At 56.4% G+C, this 22637-nt stretch overlaps 1 protein-coding gene and 1 long non-coding RNA gene across 9 annotated transcripts in view; one reads left to right on the forward strand and one right to left on the reverse strand.

Annotated features, from left to right (window-relative positions):
• Positions 1-19703, reverse strand: part of LOC125620752 (uncharacterized) — a 28242-nt gene extending 8539 nt beyond the window's left edge. The window contains exons 1-3 of the long non-coding RNA XR_007352309.2: positions 19557-19703; positions 18825-19041; positions 106-223 (exon numbers count right to left, since the gene is read on the reverse strand). This is a non-coding gene — a long non-coding RNA (uncharacterized LOC125620752). The remainder of the gene's footprint in view (positions 1-105; positions 224-18824; positions 19042-19556) is intronic.
• The window catches only part of MTSS2 (MTSS I-BAR domain containing 2), an 84410-nt gene that overhangs the window by 49831 nt on the left and 11942 nt on the right, over positions 1-22637 (forward strand). For 5 of the 8 annotated variants that reach the window (XM_048816834.2, XM_048816836.2, XM_048816837.2 and 2 more), the window contains exons 4-10: positions 5779-5863; positions 6206-6297; positions 7319-7393; positions 12332-12489; positions 13834-13941; positions 15320-15417; positions 18766-18976. In XM_048816834.2, coding sequence (XP_048672791.2) covers positions 5779-5863; positions 6206-6297; positions 7319-7393; positions 12332-12489; positions 13834-13941; positions 15320-15417; positions 18766-18976 — 827 coding nt within the window. The remainder of the gene's footprint in view (positions 1-5778; positions 5864-6205; positions 6298-7318; positions 7394-12331; positions 12490-13833; positions 13942-15319; positions 15418-18765; positions 18977-22637) is intronic. The other 3 variants (XM_048816839.2, XM_048816842.2, XM_048816835.2) reach the window with 2 other exon arrangements.

The raw sequence follows: 22637 nt of genomic DNA on the forward strand, positions 1-22637 counted from the left end.
CAGCGGGGATTCTGGGATGGCGCCCGCCTGTCTGTTGTGGGGCAGCAGAGAACTGGGGGCTGGTGCCCTCCTGCGCCCTGCAGGAGAGAGGAGTTGGGGGGTTACCTGTGGGAAGTTGAGTTAGGAGCAGCTGGGCAAGGTGATGCTCTTGGGCGTGGGGAGGGGGAGCCAGTGGAAATGAATTCTTTCTTGACATGGCTGTGGAGCTGAGGCTGCCGATGAGCTAAGGAGAGAGCAAAGGAAATGAGTTAACCCAGCCCTGCCCCCTCAGTGCAGCCCAGGGACCCTCCCCACCCCCAGCCATGGGCCACTCTGCCCCCTTTCCTTTTGCTGCAGGTCGTTACTGCCACAGTAACAACCTGCAGCAAAAAAAAGGGGGCACAGTGGCCCATGGCTGGGGGTGAGGAGGGTCCCTGGGCAGTTTCTCACAACAGAAGGCAACCAGCCTGGTGGGGAGGAAGGGCAGGCAGTCTGCTTCCACAGCCACTAGAGCTGTACCCCACAGAGCTGTGGAGGGCGGAAACCAATGTTTTGTCCTTTACGCAGATCCCTGTGAAGTAATGGCTATTACCCCCTTGGCAGGGGGAGGAAGTTGAGCTGAGGTGACAGAGAGAACCCAGGAGTTCTGACTCCCTGTCCCCTGCTCTAACCACTAGACGAGACTCCCCTCCAGGGGTGGGAACAGACCCCAGGAGTTCTGACACCTAGTCATCTGCTCTAGCTACTAGTCCATACTTCCTTGTTAAACTGGAGTATAACCCCAGAACTGTGATTCCCGATCCTTTGCTCCGACTCCTATGGCACACTCCCTTGCCCAGGTGGGAACAGAACCGTGGGGCCTCTGTCCTGGGTGCCTGCTCTGGCATGGGGAGGAGGGGGAGGAGTGGGGGCTGTGGGTTAAATTCAAGGAGCTGCCGTTCACAGTTCCCACTGCCTATGGTGACCAGGTGTCTGGTTTTTGACTGGAACACCCAGTCGAAAAGGGACCCTGGTGGCTCCAGTCAGCACCACCGACCGGGTCGTTAAGAGTCCGGTCAGCGGTGCTGCAGGGCTAAGGCAGGCTAGTCCCTACCTGTCCTGGCACTGCACTGTGTCACAGAGTCCCCAGGCGATGCTCTGGAACTGCTCCCTACGAAGCCAGGCAGGACTCTGGGGAAGTCTCTCTGCGAGCAGCCTGTCTGCAGGGCAAAAAGCTCACACGGCTTCCACCTTCCTGGGTCTGACCGCAGAGCATTCAGCATCCTCTGCCCCTCTGTGTGCTTATCCTACCACCTAGAGACTTAAGAAATGCATAGGGGAAACTGAAGCACCCCTACAGTATTCAGAGGAAACATTAGGAACAGTTCCACTTCGTCACACACTGCATCCAAGAAGCGAAGCAGCCAACAGCCAGCTGCACCCCAAACCCCTCATCCCCGGCCCCACCCCAGAGCCCTCACCCCCTGCACTCCAAACCCCCTGCCCCAGCCCAGAGCCCGCTCACACACCCCACTCCCTGCCTCAACCCACAGCCCCCTCCCATGTGTCGAATCTCTCGGCCCCAGCCTGGAGCCCCTTCCTGCACCCTAAACCCCTCATCCCGCACCCACAGCCCAGAACCTGTACTCCCTCCCACACCCCAACCCCCTGCCTTAACCCACAGCCCCCTCCCACATTCCAGATCCCTAGGCCCCACCCCCAGCCTGGAGCCCTCTCCTACACCCCAAACCCCTCATCCTCAGCCCCACCCCAGAGCCCACACCCCCAGCCAGAGCCTTTACCCCCTCCCTCACCCCAAGCCCCTGCCCCAACCCAGTTAAAGTGAGTGGGGGGGGGAGAGTGAGCCACCGAGGGAGGGAGAAATGTAGTGAGCGGGGGCGGGACAGGGGCAGGGACTCGGGGAAGGGGTAGGGTTAGGGTTTTCGGTTTTGCGTGATTAGAAAGTTGGCAACCTTATGCCTGCTGCTGAATTGATCGAGGATGGGGAAGAGCAGGAGGACCCATGCTGCCCACCCCACCCCACTCCTAGAGATGCCACACACAAGACATTGGCCCTTTGCAGGCCTAGGGGGACCCACGCCCTAGCTGTCCCATAGCAAGGAAAGGCCCACACTCCAAACTGTCTCTCCCCCCACTGATCTAAGCAGCTACGTTTCTCTCCTGTGCTTCTCTCTGCCTCTCTGAGGCCTGCCTGATCCTTTGCTAGATCTGTGTATTGCAACTCGTTGTTTAACCTCCCGCTGCAGCTGTGGGATGAGTTCTTTGTGTGACTCTCGCCTATCCCCGCCACATACACCTCTCCCCACGGCAGAATGTTAGGGATCATAGAATATCAGAGTTGGAAGGGATCTCAGGAGGTCATCTAGTCCAACCCCCTGCTCAAAGCAGGACCAATCCCCAACTAAATCATCACAGCCAGGGCTCTAAGAAAGGAGATTCCACCACCACCCTAGGTAACCCATTCCAGTGCTTCTCCATCCTCCTAGTGAAAAAGTTTTTCCTAATATCCAACCTAAACTTCCCCCACTGAGACCATTACTCCTTGTTCTGTCATCAGCTACCACTGAGAACAGTCTAGATCCATCCTCTTTGGAACCCCCCTTCAGGTAGTTGAAAGCAGCTATCAAATCCCCCCTCACTCTTCTCTTCTGCAGACTAAATAATCCCAGTTCCCTCAGCCCCTCCTTGTAAATCATGTGTTCCAGACCCCTAATCATTTTTGTTGCCCTCCGCTGGACTCTTCTCAATTTTTCCTCATCCTTCTTGTACTGTGAGGCCCAAATCTGGACACAGTACTCCAGATGAGGCCTCACCAATACCAAATAGAGGGGAATGATCACATCCCTCGATCTGTTGGCAATGCCCCTACTTATATAGCCCAAAATGCCGTTAGCCTCCTTGGCAACAAGAGCACACTGTTGACTCATATCCAGCTTCTCCTCCACTGTAACCCCCAGGTCCTTTTCTGCAGAACTGCTGCCGAGCCACTCGGTCCCTAGTCTGTAGCGGTGCATGGGATTCTTCCGTCTTAAGTGCAGGACTCTGCACTTGTCCTTGTTGAACCTCATCAGATTTCTTTTGGCCCAATCCTTTAATTTGTTTAGGTCCCTCTGTATCCTATTCCTACCCTCCAGCGTATCTACCACTCCTCCCAGTTTAGTGTCATCTGCAAACTTGCTGAGGGTGCAATCCACACCATCTTCCAGATCATTAATGAAGATATTGAATAAAACCGGCCCCAGGACCAACCCTTGGGGTACTCTGCTTGATACCGGCTGCCAACTAGACATGGAGGATTGATTTAGTTGGGGATTTGGTCCTGCTTTGAGCAAGGGGTTGGACTAGATGACCTCCTGAGGTCCCTTCCAACCCTGTTATTCTATGGAGCCATTGATCACTACCCGTTGAGCCCGACAATCTAGCCAGCTTTCTATCCACCTTATAGTCCATTCATCCAGCCTATACTTCTTTAACTTGCTGGCAAAAATACTGTGGGATATATCTCTGGCCCTGCGCACATGTTGTGGGGACATTCCCAAGGTAAAAGGGCCAGGTTGAATGGCCCATAACCCCAGCTGGCCTTGGCTCGCAGCCAGCAGATTATTTCAGAGGCATTAACTGGGACAGGATTGGTGGCTCGGGCAATGGGAAGCAGAAGCCGGGAGTGTCTGGGGCTGGCAGAATGGTTATTTACTGAGTGCCGGGGTGCTTTACACACAAGCCCGCAGTCTAGTTAGATGCAGGCCAGCGGGGGATGGCAAACTAAGATGGGGGGGTTCTCCAGCTAAGGAAGGAGCATGTGCATGGTGTGCTTTGGGATGAACATGCCCTGGTGGGAGGTTTTGTTTAGAAAAGACAATGTGCTACAATGGGTGACACTGCCCTGTACTGGAGACTGGTCAGCTGTGTGCCGTAGGCCTGATACTGCTCCTACCTGACGGTGCTTTTCCAGGAGCAGGAAGGGGGCTGTTTGGAGCATGAGTATCCGAGTTTGGTCTGCTGGAAAGGCCTGGGTAGATGTGGGGTGAAGCACAACAGTGGCTGAGAAATCCCTGGTGGCTTGGGATTGATGCCAGAATCATAGAAATGTCAGGCTGGAAGGGACCTGAGAGGCCAGCTAGTCCATTCCCCTGTGCTGAGGCAGGGCCGTTAAACTTCGCTCGGAGGAGCAAAGGCCACCAGGAGGCAGAGTCTGGCTGGGGACAGTTAGGCGCTGGCCAGAAGAGGGAGTTCAAGGGGGAGACGCTGATTCCCTGGTGGGTGGAGGCCTCGGTGGGTCAGTGTAGCGGGAGGGGGTTCTCCTGATCTGGGAAGGGAGATGGGCCTTTCCCCTGTACAGCTGGACTTCGGAGCAGGCCTGAGGCTCAGGAGCACAGAGCAGCTGAGGAGGGACTGCTGGCGGGAACCTGCTTCCCAGTTCATGGGCTCAGCCTGTGAGGGTCTCTAAAGCCTGTGTCAGACCCCAGCAGTGCCCTGGGTGTGAATGGGATTGGCCCCACCCCGCTGCTGAGCGCAGGGTGGGCCAGAGAGACTTGGGGATGGGGAATCAAGCAGGGGTTTAACCCCCGATTGCTGGGGCACTTCAGCTCTCCCATCTGGGTGCACAAGGAGAAGTGGGAACCCCTGGTGCCTGCTCCGTCCCTGAGGCTGAGCAGGGGAGCCTCTCCCCGCACACCCCTGGTTGCCGCAGTGGGATGGAGAGCAGCCTGGGATCCCATTGCCCCGTCCCAGCTCCTTCCCAGCAGTCTCTGCCAGTCAACCTGTGAGGCACTTTGGTCTCCCCTCTCCTGTTCTCACGGTCTCTCCCGAGCTCTCTGCCTGGAGCTGGGGATGCTGGATGCTTGGGGGGGCTGCCAGCCATCTCCGGGCCTGGGCTGTCCCCTGGTGGCCATGGACAGGGCTCTCTGGTGAGGCAGGCTGGGATAAAGCAGGCGGAAGTAAGGCGCGTCTGTCTTGGCCCATAAGGTAGCCTCCCTGGGCCAAATCCATCCCTGGTGGAAGGCCATCCATCCCCATGACACCAGTGCCCCTGATGGGCTCAGCCCTGAGCTCGCCAAGGGTCTTGAGGCTCTGGAGACCTCCTACCTCAGTCAGGGGTTTGGCTCCAGACGTGGTTACGTGAGAGGATTTGCACTGACTGGCTTACAGTAGGGCGCAATGAATGCTTAACAGGTGAGACTGCCCATCTGTCCTGATCCTCCTCCGGTGCCCCTGAATGCCAGGCCCTTTGTGACAGATTTCAGGGGCATTGCCAGCGAAGGCTACCGTGAGAATGGGATGGGCTCTGGACTCAAGTGCCAGGGTGCTCCCAGCCCAGCCCACGGCCTTAGTCACTGCAAAACCCCCAAAGCCAGAGCCTCCCTGCTGCTTTTTTATGATTCAGCAAAGCGGGGCTGCACCCAGAGAGCTCTGCAGCTGGACAGCGCAATCCAGGTCGGGGCTGAGGGGAAGTGCCTGCACCGAGTCCCTTCCAGCGGGAAAGGATAATCCAGCTCTGGTACTTATATCCCCCCACCTTGATTCCCATCAGACTCCAGTGCACTCGGCCTTGGTCATGCCTCACTTGGGGCAGCCACATGGAAATCCTGCCCTGGACTCCGATGTCCCAACAGCAATGGACTGTGGCTGCAGCACTTTCCCCTGGGCGCCTGGCTCAGGTGCATGTTCTGCCCCACGGCTTGCAGCCGTGCTGCCAGGCTGGTGCCCAGGTTCAAGGGGCTGCGCTGTGGTTCAGTGAAGATGCTCAGATGGTGTCAGATGGTGTCACCTTCCAGTGACAAAGCTTTTCTCTCCCTGCAGGGGCCACAAGAGACATTGGCTCGGCACTGACCCGGATGTGTATGCGGCACCGCAGCATCGAGGCCAAGCTGAGGCAGTTCACCAAGTAAGTCTGATGGACACCAGTGACATGAGTTTGCCAGCCTCAGCCTCCCCGCCCTAAGGATGAAGGAAGTGGCAATAAGTTTCTTCACACTGTGCCAGGCACCCACACAGCTTTGTCCCTCCCAGGACCAGATCCAGGGAGGTGCTGAGCCCCCAGTGCAGTCCTTGGGTGCAGCTGGGAGCGCCGCATTTCTGAGGTGACTTAGCCCACATCTATAAACGTATTTAGGGGTTGCCCTGCTCAGTACTGCAAGGCTAACGCCCGGGTCTGCAAAGGTATTTTAGCCACCTCATTCCCACCGGCCTCTTTAACCGGGCTCCCTCTGGCCTCTTCTTGGTGCAGTGCCCTGATGGAGAGTCTCGTCAACCCCCTGCAGGACAGGATTGAGGATTGGAAGAAAACAGCCAACCAACTGGATAAGGACCATGCGAAAGGTAAAGCCCAGGTGACAGGCAGGGGGGATTTGCTATTCTCAGGGGAAATGCACTGTGCCCAGGGGGAAAGGGGGCATGCCATGTCAACAGGGGGGGATGCACTGTGCCCGGGGCAGGGAGCGGGGACACACCGTATCCACTGGGGGGGTGCACAGTGCTGGGCTGGGGGTGCCATATCCACCAGGGGACCCTGTCCCTAGGAGATGAGGGAGAACACGCGGTACCTGAGAGAGCGGAGGGGGCAGGATAGCCCTGAGCAGGAAAGGGGGGATGCCTGTTAGGGATGTAAAAGGTTAACCAGTTAACTGGTAAGAATTCCTCTTACCGGTTAACCCACCTTAACCGTTAACCCTGGGCTGGCCAGCCCGCCAACCCCAGCAGCCGTGCGCCACCCGGGGCGGGCCCAGCTGTGCCAAGCTGCCCCATGCTGGAACACCCTCAGCCGCGCTGGCCTGGGGAGATCAGCTCCAGCTCCACCGGCTGCCAGGATTGGCCCCAGCCATTTAATCAGTTAGCCATTTAAAGGACCTATTTTTAATCGTTTAAACGGTTAACTTTTTAAACAGTATTTACATCTCTAATGCCAGTACCCGGGGGAGGAGCATGCCATCCCGGGGGAGGGGCTCACTGTGTATCTGAGGGGGATGGGTGAGGGGAGGAAGCTGCAGTAACAAGTGGGGGGGAATGTCCTGTGCTCATGGAGGTGGGGGCCGGGGGGCAACATGTCATGCCCTCCAGTGAGCATAGTGCCTCCCTGCGCAAGGCCGGCCGTGGGAGGGGAGACAGACTGTACTCTGGGAGGAGAGGGACATGGGGGGGACTATGCCATAACAGGGGGAGGGGCTCGAGGTGGGGACCGTATAGCAACAGGGTGAGGGGGGACCACGTACGCCTGGGAGAGGCGGGTTAGGGGGAGCGTCCTGGGTCAGGGTAGGAGGAATCGTGCGCCAGCTGGGTGGAGGGGGCTGGTGTCCCCTCCTGGAGGCCATGACACGTCTCATGGTCTGTTCCATGTCCTCAGAGTACAAGCGAGCCCGCCATGAGATAAAGAAGAAATCCTCTGATACGCTGAAGCTGCAGAAGAAGGCCCGCAAAGGTAAGAGCCCTGCCTGACTCTGCAGTGCCCACGCCAGGGAGGGCAGCCTGCCCCTCCATGAGCTATGGGCCTGCCCCCTTGTGGGGGGTCTCACCTGCTTTCACACCCAAGCAAGGCTGGGCTGGGTCAGGTGTGGCTGGAGAGGCCCTGGTGCCCCTTGGCTCTAGGGATCACTGTGCTGCCTTCGACTTGAGACCTTCCCTGAGGCCGGGGACTCTGATAGGGGGGAAGTAGTCGGGGCCCCAGTTCACGGTCTCTCCTCCAAGGCAGGACAGAGACCCCAGTGCCACCTGGGCATCCTGGCTCGGGGTTGAGCGTACAAGCGAGCTCCTCGTCCTGCTAACCATGTTCCAGCTCAGACTGTGACACCTGCCTCCCTCTGTTCCCTCTGCAGCTTGAACTCTTCCCCCTCCTGCCCCAAGGGTTACGGTATGTGTGCTGTGAAGCAGCCAGTCTGCTCCACCCCAGAGTTGGCTGCATTCTGTTGTAGCTCACAGAGCAGTGGGGAGGTTTAACTAACAAATGGTGTCGCCATTAGCCATGCTGGGGCAGAGGGTAGCAGAGCAGCCTAGTTCTTCACCTCTAGGTGTTGGGAAGGTGGCTTTGATGCTGACAACGGGGATCCACCTTGGGGGGTTTGTGGGGCTCAGCGACAAGGTTCAGTGGGTGAACAAGCCTGCTGCATTCACCGCGCCCTGTGGCCGTGACCCCTGAACAATCTCTGCCCCGGACCCCATCAGAGGAACCCTGCTGTGGAGATGGCACTGGGGAGCAGCTGAAAAGGAAATAGGATGCTGTTCTTGTGCCAAATCCGTGCTGGGGGGGTTCCAGGAGGGCCGGAAAGGGCAGGGAGTGAAGGCGGCTCCGGCACTGGGGAGTCCCAGCCGGGCGCTCGCAGGGCACTGCATGAGGATGTTGTCCAAAGAATTTTGCTGGGCTTGACAGAGCATTGCTCAGCACAGGGCTCCGTAGCAGCTCGGGGGTAGGCAGGCTCTTCGGAAACCGACCCCCAGCTGGGGCCTGTGGTGCTACTTCAATGATGAGAACAAACAGAGCCCTTAAAATGCTCTTTCCAGAGGCTCCCTGCAGGGAAAGATGGCCCAATTCGCTCCCTGCGGGGAACCCTCCCTTTGTCTGGTTTCCCTTATCCCCAGATCCCACAGTCCAGCCACTCCCCCCAGCTCCCTTCAGTTCCTCGCTCCAACCCAATACCCAAGGAGTTAACCCCCTCCCGCAGGGTAGGATGGGAGCGTGCAGGGGGCCCACACGTGTCTGAGCCGTGTCTGGGAGCAGCCCCCAGTGTGAGTCAGGGCCTAGGGAAGAGGGTGACTGACCTGCCGTCCCGAGGGGCGGGGGGGGAGAGGGGGGCGGAGGGTCCATACATCAGCCTGTCTTTCACACACTCTCTCTCTGTCTCTCTCTCTCCTCTTTCCTCCCTTCCACATCCTTCCTGTAGAGCTACTTGGTAAGTCAATCGCTGTCGAGCCAGCCCCATCCCGCTCCCCACAGCCCTCCCCTGTGACCTGTGCTTCATTTATCTCTGTCTCCCCTCTGGCTGAGCTCAAAATGAAACGAACCCGAGTCAGACTGCCCTGGCCCGGGCGGCTGCCACACCCGGCAAGGGACCATCCCAGGCCTTCCCTGCCTGCCTCTCTGGGCCGGTGCCCCCTCTCTGTGGGGTGGGCATGGAGCTCCAGGCCAGGCTAGCTTCGCCCCAGTGGGGCCTCCATCTATGGGTGGCTGTAGCAAGGCACAGCAGGCTGCTTTGACACGCGCCGTGCGCTCGCTCCAGAGCCCGGTCCAGGGGTGGCCCAGGCATTCAGCTCTGGTTCCCAGGCTGTGGGTTGGCCCCTTCCTTCATGTGGCACCTCCGCCGTGCTGAGCTCCTTCTGCCTCCCATGGGCTGTCTGCTGCAATGGTGCTGTGATTGGGTTCCAGGGGAGAGCTGGGGGGTCTTGGGGAATCCCCATCTCCACATCCAGCCGCGCCACCCCCAAAGGCTGTGAGGAGGGAGTGCCCTGCTCGTGTGCAGGCAAGGAACAACACCCACAGATAGCGAGGTCCCCCTCATGCCCCAGCCTCTGGAGTCCTGCCCCCTGTGCTGGCTACAGCCCCATCCACACGTACGTCCCTCTGACAGGTGATCAGGCCTAATCTCCCTGTGGTGCATTGGAAACGTGGAGGACATGGCAGCCCCTCTAGGGGGTCAGAGCCCCCATCTACACCCAGCAAGCCTGGGTTTCATTTCAAGCCCTCCCGCCCTGGCTTTCTCCTCCTCTCTCTCTCTCTGTCTCTCTGCCCTGTTCCTCCAGGGTTTGCATGCTGTAAGCCATGTGGTGAATGCTGAGATCTCCCTGCCGGAGGCCCGGCTCCCTCCTGGAGAGCAACATGGATTTCCAGCCCCAGTTGGGCCTGGGGGAAGCTATTTCCCCTTGTCCTGCACTCCAACTCTCATCTGGCTCTCTCCCTGGTGCCTGCTGCCACTAGCAGGGTCTCTGATTGCAGCCTCTTCCCACCCTCGCTGGGCTTTTGATGTCAAGGAGGCAGGAGTTTTCCCACGAGTAATCCTTCCAGTGACACCTGACCTGTATTGCTTGTACCAGCCAGACTGGCTTGTGAGTCCCTCCCACTGGCCTGGAAAAACAGGATGTCTCTAAACCGTTGTTTTATCAGATAACGCCTAACCCTCCCAGCCAGGGGCCTGTTCTGGGGATCCCCACTACAACAGCCCAGACTGGCTCTTCACTCCGGCCATTGTGTCCACGTTCCTGGGAAGTGGGTCGGGTCCACGCCGCACATCTTCCAATCTGGATTTGCTCACCCTGGTGGCTTGGCTCTGGGACTGGGGGCTGGCCAGATGGGAAATTCAGACTGGGATCCAGGTCCAGATTCCAGACTGCCACGGACTTGGCCAGGGGCTGATTCAGACTTGTCTCTCCTGTGCCAAGGCAGGCCCTCTCTGGCACTCTGCCTACCTGCCTGGTCCTCCCCTTTGTGCGGCGCCGGCTCAGCACTCGCCCACCACAAGTTTGGGTGTCTCCACCTCCTGGCCTGATTAGCCTCTTGACTGTTTCATCTGGGGAACTCCTCGTGTCGCCATCTTTCTCCTCCGTTCCCCTGGTCTTTCCACCTGCCGAGCCTCTCAGTCGTCCGGCTTTACCTTCTGTGCATGGGAATCACTGGGCAGGGAGGGGGGGCTTTGTTGGGACTCCATGGAGTTCATGTCCTCATGTCCCCAACACTGGGGGAACCCACCCACATCCAGTGGTCAGCCTGGTGTGCTTGAATCAAGCACTTCGAGCGCTGCATGCTGGGATTGGTCATCTCCAGAGTGAAGCTGGGGCAGATGCCATCTGCTCTGTTTCATGCAGGTGGCTCTGTGGCCCCTGAGCAGGGCAGTTGGGGGCCCTGCCAACCTAAAGCGCTCATTCCTCGGCTCCTCTTTGCTTTGCTTGCTCTGTCCGTGCATGTGTGTTTCATCTTCCCACCCTGGACTAACACCTGGGCACTCCTGCGCCCACTGCATGGGTCACATTCTGCCTCCATTGGACGAACCGATTCACCCAAACCTCTCAGCTCTCCGTATTCTGCTGGCTTGTGCCTTCCTCCAGCCACAAGAGGAGCAAATTCCTCCCTGGTGCAACTCCAGGGCTTCGGTGGGGCTGCCCCAAGGATGAATTTAGACCCATGTTGTTAAATGTAATGTTGAGGGGGATGGGGCGGGGTGGATCCAGCAAGGGAAACTTCTGCAAGGTGAGTGTGAAACGGACATGGACTGGGGAGGCGGGGGTGGTACAGGGAGGAGGAGGGTAGTTGATCCATTTGCAGAGCCAGTGTGCGGGTTATGACACTGGTCCGGTTGCTCTGTCCAGCTGGACAAAGCAGGGCTCTGCACCTGCCATCCTGAAGCAAAACCCCTGGGTTGGTTGGGTAGGGCTGGAGCCTGAAATGGGGGTCAGACCACCCAGGAGAGGATGGGGCTTTCTGCCACATGACCCAGCCTCTGGATCAGTTCGACCGACCCCTCCCGGGGCCCACGCAGAGAGAGGTTCAGAGCGCTGAGCTGGTGAAGGCAAGGCTGGGGTCACGCTGCAGCTGGGATACTAGTCAGCTGGTGCCTCAGCTGTGGAGTCCGCAACAGAAAGAAGCTAGTGGAGAGGCCAATGGAGACTGGAGATCTCTGAACCCAGCAGATGGAGAGAGCACCTTTCCGTGTCCTGCAGTTCTTTTATAGCCCTGTCGCTAGGAACAGGCTAAGCCATGTCCTTCCCTGGGGCAGCTCCACTGACCGGCCAGATGACACATGGCCCATTGTGTCTGTCATGGTGGATGATTAGCCCAGGAGCTAATCCTCAGCCTTGCTTCTCTGTCCTCGTGGTTTGGGCAGAAGGCCTCCTCCACAGGCCTCGGGAAGAACTCCAGGGCTGTATTGCCGCGTGGAGATCCTGAGCAAAGCCAGCCACTGGCTTTTTTCTGTGTTGATTCCCCCTTACGTGGACTGACGTGCATCCCTCAGTGAGCTCAGAGCATCCCAGCAGAGGGAGATTCTTACAGCACCCTATGTCTCAGGAGAGCCCTTGACATGCTGGCAGGAGGCTTGTTGGAGTTACATTACTTTCCCACAAGTGACCTGGCATTGGGTGTTCAGCGGTTTAGAGCCTATGGCCTGGGATTGCAGCAGGGGAGCTCGTGCTGCAGTTCGTAGGCTGTAGTTGTCCACGGTTCGGTAGCAGTAGTCCTAAACACTCTGTGAGATGCTGTGCTGGTGGCTGCTCATGTGAAATTCTGCAGTGTCTTGTCCAAGGACTGACATCCCCCACTGCCTGCCTCAGTTTCACAGCAGCAGAGCATGGAAGAGGGAAGATCTCTGGAAGGCAGCAGGTTCGGGACCGGTGAGTGGAGAGTGGATGATGTCTCTGTGTCCTTGTCTCCTTTCAGGGAAGGGGGACCTACAGCCCCAGCTGGACAGTGCTCTCCAAGACGTCAATGACATGTACCTCCTTCTGGAAGAGACTGAGAAGCAGGCTGTCCGCAAGGCCCTCATTGAGGAGAGGGGCCGCTTCTGCACTTTCATCACCTTCTTGCAGCCAGTGGTGGTAAGTGCTGCTGCCCCAGGCCCTTCTGAGGAGAGGTGTGTTAGAGCCCAGCGGGCTGGTTTTCAAACCCACCAGCCAAGCAAGCCAGAAGCCAACCAGCTCCTGCTCTGGATCTCCCAACAGCCGCTTCCCCACTGCCTCCAACCATCTGCCCAGCAACAAACCCTCTCACAAGCGTGGAGGAACCTGCAGTCTCATCCTAGAGATTCGAGGAGGCAGGCGTCTGTGTCTCTAAGGTATCCCTCCCAACAGGACGTGGTGCCACTCAGGTTTGGCTCGTCCTGCCCTCCGTAGAGGGAGACAGAGAGGCAGCCAAGCCAGACCCTCTTCACCGCTCAGTTTAGGGGTGCCCCTCAAATGGGGGTCTCAGGAAAAACTGCTTTCAACCAGGACAGGGTCTTTGGGGGTCAAAGTGGGAGAGTCCCGTGAAAGCTGGGACAGTTGGGAGGTGAGCGCTACGGTCAGGGTGACCAGCTAGCATGTGTGAAAAATTGGGACGGGGTGGGGGGCATTAAAGATGCTAGGAGATGTTTCCCAAGAGCAGGGAAGTTAGTCCGTGTCCTGGCCCCTTCCAGCGGCCTTTCTCAGAGTCCCAGGAGCAGCTCATTGCAGTGGCTGATACCGATCAGTTTCCTTGTCCCATGTCATGGATTAGAACAGACAGTACCTTCTGGCTGCCTTGGATGTATGGTGATTGATGGATAGAACTCTGTCCCCAGCTGCAGGGCTCTGAGGTGAAATTCCAAGGAGGTGAATGCTGGAGGGATTGACATTAGCACCTCCCCGAGGTGAAGGTCACAGGGAACCAGGTTGCGGATCTCCTGGAGCTGTGCTGCCAGGGAGATTCTGGTGGCGGGAGAAAGGACAGTTGCTCCATGGAATGGCTGGGAATTTGCCAATCACAGCCCTTGATGGTCCTGCTTCTTCCCCAGGAGGCTAGCCAGTCCCACTTCACTCAGGGGATGGTGCAGTGGCAGCTTCCAGTTACACTTCCAGAGCCAGATCCTCCACTGATGTAAATCAACATCCCTCCCTTGGCTTTGCGGAGTGGGGCTGGGATCTGGATTCTCTTTACTTCGCTGGGGTTGTGCCAAGTACGGGCTGATGAGCTACTCTGGCTGCCCCACCCCTCTGATGCTGACATGGCTTCAGGCAGGGTCTTGTAGGCGTTCTGCTGGGGGGCTGGCAGAACAGTCAGGGCCAGCCGGCTGGCAGGCAGAGCGAGTTTCACACGCCGCGTAAGACACTGCTGACTTGGAGGAAGCCAAGCAGGGCAGTAAGGGAAGGGGAAAGCCCTGGTTCCCACGGCACCAACTGCTGATGCTTCCTCCTCCTGCCGCTCAGACTGGCGAGATCACCATGCTGGGAGAGATCACTCACCTGCAGGGCATCATGGAGGACCTGGTGGTGCTGACTGCAGAGCCGCACAAGCTGCCCCCTGCCAGCGAGCAGGTGAGGAGCACAAGGACTGGTTGTGAAGGGGGAGGGAGGGAGTGCAAGAGGGGGATGGGAATGTTCGGGAGGGGGAATATTTCTGGGAGGAGAGACAGCAGCATGTGTCCACTGGCAGCAGAGAGCAGCTGGCCCCTACAGCGCTAACCCAGATGTCCATCAAGGTGTGACGAAGTGGGACTGTTCTTAATGTTTCCTCTGAATATTGTGGGGGTGCCTCAGTTTCCCCTAGGCAGTTCTTAAGTATCTAGGTTGTGGGATAAGGGTGTATGATCGTTGCAGAGCCCTAGAGGGCAGGTGTGTGCAGGGGTCTGGACACAGAGAACGGCCGATACTGTTTCCTGGCAACTGATGGTCTGAGCCCTTCCCCCCTGCAAGGTGAGAGCTAAAGGGTTGGAGAACAAAGGAATCAGGTGCCCACCTGGCCCAGGAAAGGGACAAAGCCCAGAGCAGGGTGGGGGGCTGGAGAGAGTTTCAGTTTGGGGCTGGCTGGGGGCCTGGAGTGAAGTGCAGACGGGGTTGTCTGGCTCACTGCCCCCCAAAATGGACCCAGCTGAGGGGTCCTGTTCTCTGCACCTACAAGCTCTGTGTTAGACCGTGTTCCTGACATCTAATAAACCTTCTGTTTTACTGGCTGACTGAGAGTCACGTCTGACTGCAGAGTTGGGGTGCAGGACCCTCTGGCTTCCCCAGGACCCCGCCTGGGCGGACTCGCTGTGGGAAGCGCACGGAGGGGCAGAGGATGCTGAATGCTCCGAGGTCAGACCCAGGAAGGTGGAAGTTGTGTGAGCTGTGTCCCCTGGAGACAGTCTGCTCCCAGAAAGGAGACTTCCTCAGAGTCCTGCCTGGCTTCGTAGGGAGCAGTTCCAGAGCATTGCCCAAGGACTCCGTGACACGAGAGTCTTGCTGGAGGGAGGGAGAGAGGGAGGGGAGGGGAATGGAAGCACTTAGTTATAAATGAGCAGTTTCGTCGATTTGGAGATGCCAAGGCGAGAAGGGATCATTGCAATCACCTAGCCTGACCTCCTGCATGGAAGGGGCCAGAGGCCGGCCCCACAATCATTCCCAGAGTGGAGCTTTGAGAGAAACAGCCCATCTGGACCGACAAGTGGCCAGTGATGGAGAATCCACGAGACCCTTGGGAAGTTGTTCCCGTGACTAATTACCCTCCCTATGAGACCTTTAATGCCATATTTCCAGGCTCAGTTTGGATTGTGTCAGCCATTGGATTGTGTGAGTCCTTTTCCTGCTAGACGAAGAGCCCACTATTCCATATTTATTCCTCATGGAGGTACTTACAGACGGTGAGCAAGTCACCCCTTCTCCTGCTCTTTGATAAGCTACATTGCTAACATGGCCTGGCTCCTTCCTCCTGCAGGTGATCAAAGACCTGAAAGGCTCTGACTACAGCTGGTCCTATCAGACTCCTCCATCCTCCCCCAGCAGTTCTGGCTCCCGCAAGTCCAGCATGTGCAGGTAAGTACAGACTGTAGTAGGGGACTTCACAAACATACTCAGGATGGGGGTGAAGGAGTTTCTGCTTTAATACTCACAATCTCATTGTGTAAGTGCTTGAGTGCTCAGCTGATAACGCCAAATACCTGGCCTGAGCTCAGGTCCTCAGGCACAGGGAGAAGAATGCATGGTGAAATGTCGCCAAGACCCTGTGTGGATCAGATGCTAATTGATCATTAAAGCATTGCACTGAGGGTTAGCATAGATCAGTATCTGTGGCATGGGGCTTAATCCTCCATCAGATGAACTCCTTTTCACAATCAGTGCTTTTCATGCCCAGACCATGCCTGTGTAACCCCAGAGGAGATGCTTACGTGAGAATCTTAATACTCAGTAATACTTAATATGAAGGGCCCTTGGTGGAGGGAGGATTTGTGGAACACATGGGGTCAAAGAATGGTTACAAAGTTAATTGAACTGTCTGTCTCTTCTCTCCCTCCTGGAGTATGTGATTGGACCTGACTCACTTACACACCTGAAAAGTCCCTAGGCTTGGAGCCTTTATCAGAAGTATAAGGTCAGGCCCCATGTATTCCACCATTCTGTGGGCTAGGAATTTCCCTGGAATTCACCCTTTGCCACCAAATTGGGATCCAGAATCTCAGCTTTCTTAAAAATGAATATGTTTCTAGCCCTGGTGGTTGCAAAGAAAAGCTTGAAAACATTCAAAAGATTGTCAAACAATCTTTAAAAAAAGGGAAGAAGGAGGATCCTGGGAACTACAGGCCAGTGAGCCTCGCTTCAGTCCCTGGAAAAATCATGGAGCAGGTCCTCAAAGAATCAATCCTGAAGCACTTACATGAGAGGAAAGTGATCAGGAACAGTCAGCATGGATTCACCAAGGGAAGGTCATGCCTGACTAATCTAATCGCCTTCTATGATGAGATTACTGGTTCTGTGGATGAAGGTAAAGCGGTGGATGTATTGTATCTTGACTTTAGCAAAGCTTTTGACACGGTCTCCCACAGTATTCTTGTCAGCAAGTTAAGGAAGTATGGGCTGGATGAATGCACTATAAGGTGGGTAGAAAGTTGGCTAGATTGTCGGGCTCAACGGGTAGTGATCAATGGCTCCATGTCTAGTTGGCAGCCGGTGTCAAGTGGAGTGCCCCAGGGGTCGGTCCTGGGGCCGGTTTTGTTCTATATCTTCATAAATGATCTGGAGGATGGTGTGGATTGCACTCTCAGCAAATTTGAGGATGATACTAAACTGGGAGGAGTGGTAGATGCGCTGGAGGGCAGGGATAGGATACAGAGGGACCTAGACAAATTGGAGGATTGGGCCAAAAGAAATCTGATGAGGTTCAATAAGGACAAGTGCAGGGTCCTGCACTTAGGACGGAAGAACCCAATGCACAGCTACAGACTAGGGACCGAATGGCTAGGCAGCAGTTCTGCGGAAAAGGACCTAGGGGTGACAGTGGACAAGAAGCTGGATATGAGTCAGCAGTGTGCCCTTGTTGCCAAGAAGGCCAATGGCATTTGGGGATGTATAAGTAGGGGCATAGCGAGCAGATCGAGGGATGTGATTGTCCCCCTCTATTCGACATTGGTGAGGCCTCATCTGGAGTACTGTGTCCAGTTTTGGGCCCCACACTACAAGAAGGATATGGATAAATTGGAGAGAGTCCAGCGAAGAGCAACAAAAATGATTAGGGGTCTGGAACACATGACTTATGAGGAGAGGCTGAGGGAACTGGGATTGTTTAGTCTGCAGAAGAGAAGAATGAGGGGGGATTTGATAGCTGCTTTCAACTACCTGAGAGGTAGTTCCAGAGAGGATGGTTCTAGACTATTCTCAGTGGTGGAAGAGGACAGGACAAGGAGTAATGGTCTCAAGTTGCAGTGGGGGAGGTTTAGGTTGGATATTAGGAAAAACTTTTTCACTAGGAGGGTGGTGAAACACTGGAATGCGTTGCCTAGGGAGGTGGTGGAATCTCCTTCCTTAGAAGTTTTTAAGGTCAGGCTTGACAAAGCCCTGGCTGGGATGATTTAATTGGGGATTGGTCCTGCTTCTGAGCAGGGGGTTGGACTAGATGACCTCCTGAGGTCCCTTCCAACCCTGATATTCTATGATTCTATGACCTGAGAGTCACCCATTCAGAGATGTTTGCTGACAGGCTGAAGCGATAGGTCTGCCAGGTATGAACCAGCCCCATCGTCTGGCCCTGGAACCTAAAGATGGGCACCTGTGCCACGGGGAAAATGAAAATATGGGTGCAGCCTACGATAAATAGAACTGAATTCCCAATCAGCCTGCCTAGGGCTCCTGGACACCCAATGTCTTACTTGTCTTAATACTGAACACAGTGAAAACCTGCATTTTAAAAATGTGTCTGAAACGGCTTCAGGATTTCCCCTGTGGCACTGCAGAATGTAGAGGGGCGAGTGTGTGAGGGGCCTGCCAGCGGTGATCCCTGATCCTGCAGCTTTTGGGGCCAGTGCTGGTCAATACTCAAGTCTTTAGAATCACGTACTGGAATGGAGCCAGGCTGGGTACATCACAGATGCACCAGCTGTCCCAGGCACCATCACACACTAAAGGAGTGCTCAAGGGTTGCTGAAGAGGAGATGAAGTCTCCTGGGTCCATAGCACCCCAGCCAGTTTGCACAGATACTTTGCGTGTGCTTTAAGAGCGTCTTCGGCCATGGGTGTGTCCCTCTTCCTCAGTTTCTCCATCAGTAAACACGGGGGTAACAATACCGACCCACCTTTTCATTCATAGATTCTAAGGCCAGAAGTGACCCTTGTGCTCACCTGGTCGGGCCTCCTTTAGAGCACAGTGCACAGAAGTTCCCCAAAATAATTCCTAGGGCAGATCTAGGCTCCCCCAGGAAGGTGCTGGGATCTAGGGAAGAACAGCTCCCCGACTGTTGTGGGTGCACGTCTGAACTGAACCTCTGGCCTTCCATAGCACCTCCCCTGCTGGCTCTTCCCCTTCGCCCTGGAATGTGCTTCGGGGTGGACAGGGCTAGAGAGGGGTCAGTGGGACAGGTGGGACCCACAGAATGAGTGTGTGCTGGAGGGTGCATGCTGCATGGGGGCAGAAACTGAGCCTGCCCCAGAGACAGAAATGCAGGAGTGCGCCCTCCTTTCCGTCCCTCCCCCTCCCTCCCACCCCCCTGGTCTGTAACTCTAGTCCTGTCGTGTATAAATCTGTGTGGCGGACCTTTGTCTGAAACTGTCTTTTCCTTCCTTTGCCCTCCTCGTAACCCCTCTCACCCTGATAACATGCATCTCTCTCCTGATTGCCACCCCTCCTCCCTCTTCCCACTCCCCTCTCATCCCTCCTCCCCGCCGTCCCCGCAGCAGTGTTAACAGTACAAAGGGTGGTACCGCTTGGTCCAGCGGGTCCCAAACATACTCACCAGGTTCCACCTATCGCTACCGCAGCCTGGCGCAGCCGGTTAATGCCAACACCCGCCTGTCCAGCGTCTCCTCCCACGACTCTGGCTTCATCTCCCAGGATGCCACGTACTCCAAGCCGCCTTCTCCGATGCCATCTGACATCACCAGTCAGGTAAGGGGGCCATGGGGCGATCGCTGAGCTGACGTGAGTGAATGCCCTCTGGATTCTACACACCCCTTTAAAAAGAAAGGGAAAGGCGCCACCTCAGTGATCCACATCAGATCACACGTGCTCATGCCTCCTGAGCGAAGCAGCGGGGTGTAGTGGGTAGAGAGCAGGGACCCAGAGATTCCTGGCTTCTAATCCTGCCTCTGCCACTGATTTGCCTGAGGTTCCCCATCTGTCAGAGAGGGGCAACATTCACCGACCGCCTTGTGGGGCACAGCGAGGGTTAATGCAGATGAGGTGGGGACATGGCTTTAATTCACATTGACCCAGTTCCCACAGCATGGCAGTGAATCCATATGGGATAACTGGGCAGATTTCTGCACGGTCTCTTCACCGCGGCGCCTCTCTTGTCAGCTGGCCCAACAAGCCATTTTGAAGCCCCAGCAGTAAGATTTAGGGGGGAAACCACTGCCACACAATCTCAGGGGCCTTGGGAGGGGAAATAGACAGAATCGAACTTGCATTATGATCAGAAAACGTGGCCCCTTCTTATTCCCTGCATGCCCCAGGCCGACCTGCTTACCTTAGTGACAGACCCGAGCCATTGGTATTGGACCTGCAGAGCCAGCCCAGCTCTGAGAGAGCGGCTGGGTTTCTGCACCATCCCCAGAACATCCCCCAGCCATGGGCAGATTGTACTGCTGGGGACACCGCCGAGCTGTGTCCCAGCCCAGGGTGACTCGGCAGGGCAGGGCAATAGGCCACTTGGTATGATTTTAAACTGACGTAGGTGCCCAGGGCTGTGTGGACGCCCTTGTTTTGGTTGGAACCAGGCTTATCTCTAGTTAGCAGAAGTCACCGAGAAACAAGTTTAAGTCTAACCTAAATAAACGGCCATTAAACCAGAGTGAGAGTGTACACACGGGTTTGCACTGGTTTAACTACCCCAGTGCAAATTTGGGCGTATGCAAGAAACGTCTTTTGACTGTTAAGATGAGCACTTTCTGTCTGCACCAGGGAGAGACGGGAAGCCTGGAGCCCTGGAATGGCATTTTCTGGAGAGTATCCACACTTCACCGTGACATGCACTGAAATATTCAGAGTGACCCATGCCACAGGCATCCTGCCTTTAGCATGGAACTGCAAAGGACTCGCAAAAGCCAGCAGCAGGGAGGGATGAGATGGCTTAGGCAACTGCCCTGCTGTGCCTTCAGGCTCCAGGCTCTCAGCATGGAATTCCAGTGGTGCACGGTATTCAGATACAGCATAGCTCCTGCTCTCTTCCCCACCCATCATCGGCTTCACACGGGGCTGCTGGCATCAGGAGCAGCCCCTGGGAAGCTGGGCTTGCCCTCCCCTCATTTTATTCGCCAGTAGTTACCCTCCCTCTAATTTTTCAAGTCTGACGTGTGAAAGCCAGAAGCCCTCAGTCTGTAGCACCGACCAGTTGGCCCTAGCGCTTGGATTGCTTGGGCATGGTAGGTCTGGAAAGGACTGCTAAGGGCAGTGCACGTTGTCAGCAGCACGAGGCCCGCATTGCAGAGCTGTCCCTGCACCCCATTTAGGGCAGCCAGGATTGGCGTTGTGATGAGTTTCCACATGTGGCGGTGGCTGGCCCATTGGTTAGCTCGCTCTCTGGCTGCCCTGGCTGTGGCCGGGACATGGCTCCCGCAGGATGATCGGGACAGTGTGGGCAAAGGGCAAAGCGTCCGCAGGCTGCATGCACGACTCAGACGGCTGCTCACACCCCTGGCTCTGGCTCTAACCCTAACCCAGCTTGGTGCGGCTGAGTACATAACTGGGGAGGTAACGTGCAATGTGGATGCGCTAAGCCAATCTCACTAACCCTGTGCAGCTTTCCTGCTGGTGTGGCTGGGGGTTGGACGCCGGCTGAGTGAACAAGACAGGGTAATGTCCAGGAGCAGGGTCCACCCCGGGTTACTGTTGGGATAGGGAACCTGGCCTTCATCCTTTCCAGGAGTCTGCTCTCTGCCAAGGCATGGCCATTGCGCCAGGCGGTGCCGTGGCTGGGGTGTGGCGTACTCAGCTGACCCTTGGGAATCCTAGGCCAGCCCAGAGGGAAGGCAGCTGAAGCTGGGGAGAGGGGCTGAATGGAGGGGTAGTGCACAGCACCCCACGCTCTATTTCTGTCCCCTGGGAGATGGGGCTGGGGGCCAGCCAGAGCAGGGTGTGGGGGCGGGCGGTCTGGAGTGGCAGCAGGGCTGCTCTGTCCCTCCTTCCCATGAGAAGGCAGCAGGAGAGAGACTCTCCTTCGGAGAGAGACTGCGGCCCCTGCACCGTGCACACCCTTCAGCCAATGCTGTGACTGTGTCATCATGCCGAGGTCTGGGGGTGACGCAGCGACAGGGTACGGGGTGGTGCGTATGGTGTGTTGCCTGTGTGTGTCAGGGATGGGGAGTGTGTACAGGGAATGTGTGTGTGAGTATGCTGTGTGCTGGGGGAGTGCATGCAGCGTGTGCAAGGCATGTGTGTATCCGGTGTGGTATTCGATGGGTCAATGGGGGGGGTTGTGTTATATGTTTGTGTGGGGATGGCATGGGTGTGTCTGGATGGTACATGGAGGGTGTCCCTGTCTGAGAAGTGTATATGGAGTGCAGTTGGGTACGTGTGCAGGAGTGTATTTATGGTGTTTATATCTCTGTGTGTTGGGTGTGTGCCGTGGTGGGTGGGGGTTCATAAGCAGTGAGCACGTACATGTGTGCATCCACAGGGAGTGTGTGTGCGTGCGTGTGTACACGGGGAAGGAAAGTGTGTAGGTATACGTGCGTACAGGGAAGGAGGGCGTGTGTACGTGCGTACAGGAAAGAAGGGTGTGCGTGTGTGTACATATGTACAGGGAAGGAGGATTAATGTGTGTGTTGTGACGGAGTCAGACCAGAAGGCTATAAGAGAGTGGTGGAAGGCAGATATATCAGCCTCAGGGTGAGCAGGTCCCTGCTCCCTGGATAGCCAAACAAAGGCGACTCCAGGCCAATCCAGACACCTGACACCAATTAACCAATTAAGCTAATGGGGACAGGTGGAACCAATCGAGGTCTCACTCAGACTGCTTAAAAGCTCTCCTTTCCAGTTCCCTAGAGAGAGCCCAGGTGAAAGAAGCTGGAGGAGGAAGGATTGCTGTATCCTGAGGAAGGGATGAAGCTAGGAAGAGGGGACCACGGGGGAAGTGGCCCAGGGAATCAAAGCAGTGTTTAGTGGTGGAGGGAAACCCACCAACAGCTGCTATCCTTAAGGGCCCTGGGCTGGAACCCAGAGTAGAGGGTGGGCCCGGGTTCCCCCCGCCCCCATACTCTACAGAGATCCCCTTGAGAGGGGACGCAGGACTCGGTCCATTCAGGAGGGCGAACTGTGTCTACGGAGCAACACAGACTATGGGGTGTTTCCCCGTCCCATCTCCCATACTGGCCTGTGATGAGAGTAACCCAAGAGGCTGTGACTCTGGCCACTACGCTGTGAAAGGAAGGTCACATTGGGGCTTTAGTGAGTTTGAGGCCCCTGGATGTGCCAGGAAGCACGGGGCCCACAATTATAGGCTTGGAACTTTGTCACAGTATGTATGTGTAGTCAGGGAGTGCGTGTGTGTGTGTGTGCACAGGGAAGGAGGGTGTTTGTGTGTATATGTGTGCACAGGGAAGGAGGGTGT

The sequence above is a fragment of the Caretta caretta genome, chromosome 12 (assembly GCF_965140235.1).
Source record: "Caretta caretta isolate rCarCar2 chromosome 12, rCarCar1.hap1, whole genome shotgun sequence".
NCBI classification, from domain to species: Eukaryota; Metazoa; Chordata; order Testudines; family Cheloniidae; genus Caretta; species Caretta caretta.